At 43.9% G+C, this 6000-nt stretch overlaps 2 protein-coding genes across 2 annotated transcripts; both read right to left on the bottom strand.

Moving 5' to 3' along the window:
* Positions 1-711: 711 nt before the first annotated feature.
* Positions 712-1833, bottom strand: LOC109774288 (E3 ubiquitin-protein ligase ATL41). Its single transcript, XM_040403598.3, has one exon. It carries the CDS (start codon positions 1612-1614, stop codon positions 955-957), a length of 660 nt encoding a protein of 219 aa, XP_040259532.1. The 5' UTR covers positions 1615-1833; the 3' UTR covers positions 712-954.
* A 700-nt stretch (positions 1834-2533) lies between these two features.
* LOC109774281 (uncharacterized) lies at positions 2534-3422 on the bottom strand. Its single transcript, XM_020333005.1, has 3 exons — positions 3275-3422; positions 3047-3200; positions 2534-2918 (listed from the first exon to the last, which is right to left on the bottom strand). The coding sequence occupies exons 1-3, from the start codon at positions 3420-3422 to the stop codon at positions 2534-2536; spliced, it is 687 nt and encodes a 228-aa protein (XP_020188594.1).
* Positions 3423-6000: the final 2578 nt, after the last annotated feature.

The following is a 6000-nucleotide window of genomic DNA, read 5'->3' as shown; positions in this document are numbered from 1 at the left end:
TATGAAATTCTGAATATTTTTGAAAATACAAACAAATTTCAAATGTATTTTTGAACAATTTTTGAAATCTAGAATTTTTTTAAATATGTGAACAATTTTTTGAAAATTCTGATCATTTTTTTAAACATGAACACGGTTTGTAAACAACAACATATCTTGAAAGTGTGAACATTTATGAAAACATGAACATTTTTTGAACTTGTGAACAATTTTGAAAAACGGTAACATGTCTTAGAATTTTGGAACAAATTTTAGAAACGTGAACATTTCTATACGCCAACTGTTTTTGAATTTTCAAACATTTATTTTAACCAAGAGTATTTTTGTAATTTTGAACAATTTTTGAAAGCACGAACATTTTTTAAAAATCTTTAACAAAATTTGAAAACATAATTTTTTTGGAAATATGGGAATATTTTTCAAAATTTTGAATTTTTTTGTAATGAGAATAAAAAATTAAATTTCTGAGATTTTTCCAAAACATGATTGTTATGAGAAATTTGGAACATTTTTGGGAAAAAAGGAATATTTTCTGAAATTTTGAATAAAATTTGAAATTTGGAACATTTCTAAAAAATTTGTATTTATGAAAACGAGAACTGGCCGGCCCTTTTGTGGGCGCCTTGTGCAAAGCTCCGACTATTTTGCAGCAATGTGCAGCGAATAGGGTTTTCCATTCTTCTGTATATGGATTAGTCAACCCTATACAGATTTTACTCTAAACTTTTCAGGAAGTAAATTAACAACATATGAGTTTCTTATATGCTCTCCTCGAAATACAACAAACAAACAAACAAATGGGTGACTTTCGCTCAAACAGAGGTGTTTTGTATGATTGTATCCAACTTGTGCACGCCGTGAACAACGGTCTAACCTACAGTATATGCATCTGTCGCTGTAGCCTTCTTCGAAACTTCGCTGCAATTTAGGAATAGGAAGATCCGGACTGACCTCCTACCCCGATGTTGACCCACGCACGCCCCTTTGCGTATCCGGGAAGCCACCTTGCACGGTCACGATCAAGGTTCCTCCTCCAACGAACAACGCCTGTTGCGGCGGCTCCCTGGCAGAGGATGAGGGGGAGGACGACGACGACTGCGCCGCCACCTCCGCCTTGCCGTTCCCCTTGGGCAGCTCAGCCTCGGCGCGGCAGAGAGGGCAGGTCGTCCTGGAGCGCAGCCATGCGTCGACGCACTCCACGTGGAACGAGTGCCCGCAGTTGGGCAGCTCCCGCACCTTTTCTCCGTCGGCGAGCTCCGACAGGCACACGGCGCAGTCAGCCCCGGCGGTGGCGGCGCCCTCCTTCCGGTACGCGGTGACCGGCAGCGCGGAGAGCGCGGAGGCGTCCAGCCCACGCCGGCCGCTAGTTCCGCCAAACGAGTTGATGGACCGCAGGATGCCGGCGGTGAAGCTGCCGCGGCGACGGCGGCCGCCAGACCGCGCCACTAACACGTACAGCAAGAAGCGGATGAGGGTGAAGAAGATGGTGAGCCCGAAAAGGAGGAAGGCGGCCATAAGCAGGACGCGCCCGTTGAAGCTGTAGTTCTGCTGCCGCGGGTACGGAGCCAGGGGGGCATCTGACGCCGGCGCGCCGGTGAAAGAGGTCCCTGACATGGCAGGATAAAGCTTTCTAGTCTGTACCACAAATCAAGAACCTTAAACAGGAGAAAGGAGAGAGACAATGGCCGGCAGGTTTATAGCAGAACTCAAGTCTGCAAGGGATAATATCTGAGAGCTTACCTTGCAACACGGTGCTCAGGTCAGGTCAACTGATGGTGTCATTGTCAAGAACAGCCGATTGGCCCAGAAAAAAAAAAGTCACGGACGGTTGATGCGAGGCTGACATATGGATTAATGGGAACATTTGGTTACCAATTGCAATGCCTGCCGCGTGAGAATGCGCGTGCGACTTGGTTAGGAGATCGATGTGGATTTTCTTCCGAAATTTAAGGAATTTTAGCCGCTGAACTTTCCCGAACCCGAATTGCACAGCAACTACCTGTTAGATCCATGAGAAATTTCCATGTTCCAGACGGAGACACTAGGGGCGTATTTGGTTGCCCGTATCGATTTTAGTTGCATTGCATGTGATTCTTAGATGGGTCTGGCTGAAAAAAAACAGCCTACAAACTACCATCTGTGCATACTTTAGTTGCCCGCATATAGGTTAGCTGCATTAGGAAATTAATTTTGACCCACCGTTTGGTTGGCTCGCATTAGACGCATATATGACTCATTGTTTGGTTGCAACCTGCATAAGGTGCTGTCACCACTTCTAAGTGGTGGTGACCTTACCACACACGATTTGAACAGTTTCACTCCTATCTACGAAACAAATTACGGTTCATCCAAGCTACTATCAAATGGCAGTACAGATTATTAAGAACCATCTGATTGAATAGGGGAAAGTTCATCATCGATGCTAAAGTCCATCTTCCTCTTCTGCTGCTGCTGGTAGTTCTTCCTCTTCCTCTCCTGCTGCTGCTGCTGCTTCTTCCTCTTCTTCTGTTGCTGCTCTTGCTCTTCTTCTTCTTCAGATCCTTGTCTGACCTCTATTATCCCATATTGCCTGTGCCCAACCCATCCTTTTGTTCTTCCAGGCTTCGTTGTCAAATGCCTTCACACCATGACCAGAGCTGACAACATCGTCCTCCGTCACATCTTCCTCCTCAGACACCAGTTCATCAACACCCCATTGCAGGATCCAGTTATGCAGAATGCAACAAGTAAGAACAAGCTTGATCTGAGTGGGGAAAGTGTGGAATGGCTTCTGATTTAGGATCTTAAACCTGCTCTTCAGAGCTCCAAAATCCCTCTCAACAGTAACTCTAAGGTTGTAGTGTCTGAGATTGAACAACTCATGTGGAGTCCTAGGATAGTTCCTACCAGCGAACTCGGTCAGATGGTACCTGGTTTTCCTGAAGGGCGGAAGAATACCTAGCCAACATGCATAACCAGCATCCCCTAGGTAGGACTTGCCATTGGGGATGTTGATGCCATAGAACGACTCACGCTGTCACTAAGAATGTTAGCATCATGTGCCGACCCTTCCCAGCCAGCCAGCACATAGGTGAACTTCATATCGAAGTCAACAGCAGCAAGCACATTCTGGCTTGTGTAGTGCTCCCCCTGTATGCTGCAGATTGTGACCGATGCACTCTGGCAGTGACATGAGTACCATCTATTGCCCCAATGCAATCCTGGAATGGCAAATGAAGATTGTGTTAGTGCTCACCTTGAACAATACAAGCATATCAAGCCATGAAGCACATACTGTCAGTGCTCACATTGAAGTATGGATACCATCTTGGGATAGTGCGAATCTTGGTAGGTGTCCGACTGGTTGGTGGCTTGATCATCTCTCCTCTGAGCTCCTCGACAGCATAGATCACTTGCTTGAAGTACCTTGAGATGGTCTCCATGGACTCCTGAAGGTGTTGTGTATAACCCCGAACCTCTAGTTATGGCCAACAACATGGAGGAACATGGCCACTTGCTCTTCCACACTGGTGTGGATGCTATCTTGTAGCAGCCCCCTGCTCCTGAAGGTCTCAGAAAGTCTGGCAAATGGTGCTCTTTTCATTCGAATCATCCACAAAGCCTCTGTGTCGTTGCAGTTATAGATGTAGTTCAGATTGGCGATCCTCTCCTGCTCCCGCATAAGCATTGGAGCATAACACATAACATGTCTCTCACCACGATCAACAACTCTCCTGTGCATGAACATGACCCGTTCCTGAATCATAGCAATCAGTGTCGCCGCCTGAACTACCAGCATCATCCGTGCGTTGATACGTCTCCAACTATCTATAATTTATGAAGTATTCATGCTATTATATTATCTATCTTGGATGTTTTATATGCATTTATATGATATTTTATATGATTTTTGAGACTAACCTTTTAACCCAGAGCCCAGTGCCAGTTTCTGTTTTTTTTCTTGTTTTTGGGTTTTGCAGAAAAGGAATATCAAACGGAGTCCAATTGACCTGAAAATTTCTGGAGATTATTTTTTGACAAAAAGAAGCCCACGGGGTACCAGAGTTGCATTAGAGGAGTCCCGAGGCCACCACAAGGGTGGGGGCGCGCCCCCGACCTTATGGCTGCCTCGTGGGTCCCCCTGCCTTGTTCTCGACGCCAACACCTCTTATATATCCCGAAACCTCCAGAACAGAATCTAGATTGGGAGTTCCACCGCCGTAAGCCTCTATAGCCACGAAAAACCAATCTAGGCCCTCTCTGGCACCCTGCTGGAGGGGGTCAACATCATCGGAGACATGGAGGAGGAAGCCGGAGGGGTCACCATCGCCATGGAGGCCAAGGACCAGAGGGAGAACCTTTCCCCATCTAAGGGGGAGGCCATTGAGGAGGAAGCACAAAGGGGAGAACCGCTCCCCCTCTCTCTTGGTGGTGCCGGAGTGCCATCGGGGGAATCATCGCCGTGGTGATCGTCTTCATCAATATCACCATCCTCATCTCTTTTACGCGGTCCACTCTCCTGCACCCCGCTGTAATCCCCTACTTGAACATGGTGCTTTATGCCACATATTATGATCCAATGATGTGTTGCCATCCTATGATTTCTTTTGTCCTATGGGTTGATTGATGATCTAGATTGGCTTGAGTTGTATGTTTTATTTTGGTGCTGTCCTATGGTGCCTTCCGTGCCGCGCACACGTGAGGGATTCCCGCTGTAGGGTGTTGCAATACATTCATGATTCGCTTATAGTGGGTTGCTTGAGTGACAGAAATATAAACCCGAGTAAGGGGGTTGTTGCGTATGGGACAAAGGGGACTTGATGTGTTAATGCTATGGTTGGATTTTACCTTAATAATCTTTAGTATTTGCGGATGCTTGCTAGATCTCTAATCATAAGTGCATATGATCCAAGAAGAGAAAGTATGTTAGCTTATGCCTCTCACTCATATGAAATTGCAATAATGATTACCGATCTTGTTAACAATTGCCTAGGATAATTCCGCACACGGATCCATCATTATTCCACACTCACTATTTATAATATTTAGTAATATATTCTAACTTTATATTAATAGCACCTACTTTTATATTTTAGTTCTCCGATATCATGCAAAGTTATCCTCTTCATACCCACAACGTAGTTTTATTTCTCGTTTGTAGTTGGAAGCAAACGTTCGGTGTACGTAGAGTCGTATCAGTGGCAGATAGGACTTGAGAGAATATTGATCTTACCTTTAGCTCCTTGTGGGTTCGACACTCCATACTTATCACTTCCACCTTTGGAAATTGCTACGATGATTCCTTGCACTTGGGGATTACCAAGCTCTTTTCTTGCGCCGTTGCCGAGGAGCAATAGCGTGGGGTTGATATTTTTGTGTATGCTTGTTTGCTTTCTTCACTAAGTAGACTTTGTTTTCCCTTTTGTTTTTCCTTAGTTGTGGGTGAAACAAATAAAAAAATTACAAAATGAAAATACCAAAAGGAAATTTTACTTGCCTCATATGCCTAAAAACTTTTTCAAAAAGATAAGTGATTGGAAGGTTATGCATTGGAGAAGTGAGGGTCGGCCTTGAACACTTGTGTTCATGCTCATGGAAACAATGTAGAATTTTTCATGGAAGTTTCTCAAAAATAAGTATCCCTCTATATATATTCTTTGTATTATAAAAATAATTTGCCTAGGTTTGGTTTTAGAATGTTTAAATTGCTTGTTTGGTGTGTGCTGCAGAAAAACATAAACTTTGGCTGTAGTGTTTGAATTGTTTAAATTCACTGGAGCATGATAAAATCTTGAAATTTTTACACATTAGTGCCCTGCAAATTGTTTAGATTTTCCTATTTTTTCAGAATTTTTGGAGGTACATAAGTATACGAAATATTCAGATTGCTACAGACTGTCATGTTCTTAACAGATTCTGTTTTCTATGTGTTGTTCGATTATTTTGATGAATCTATGGGTTGTATCAGGGGGTATGAACCATGGTGAAGTTAGAATACAGTAGATATAATGCTAATATGAA

Source organism: Aegilops tauschii, chromosome 3, assembly GCF_002575655.3.
Source record: "Aegilops tauschii subsp. strangulata cultivar AL8/78 chromosome 3, Aet v6.0, whole genome shotgun sequence".
Taxonomy (NCBI): domain Eukaryota; kingdom Viridiplantae; phylum Streptophyta; class Magnoliopsida; order Poales; family Poaceae; genus Aegilops; species Aegilops tauschii.
Note: the sequence above shows the minus strand (reverse complement) of the source record. Positions and strands in the feature narration are given on the sequence as shown.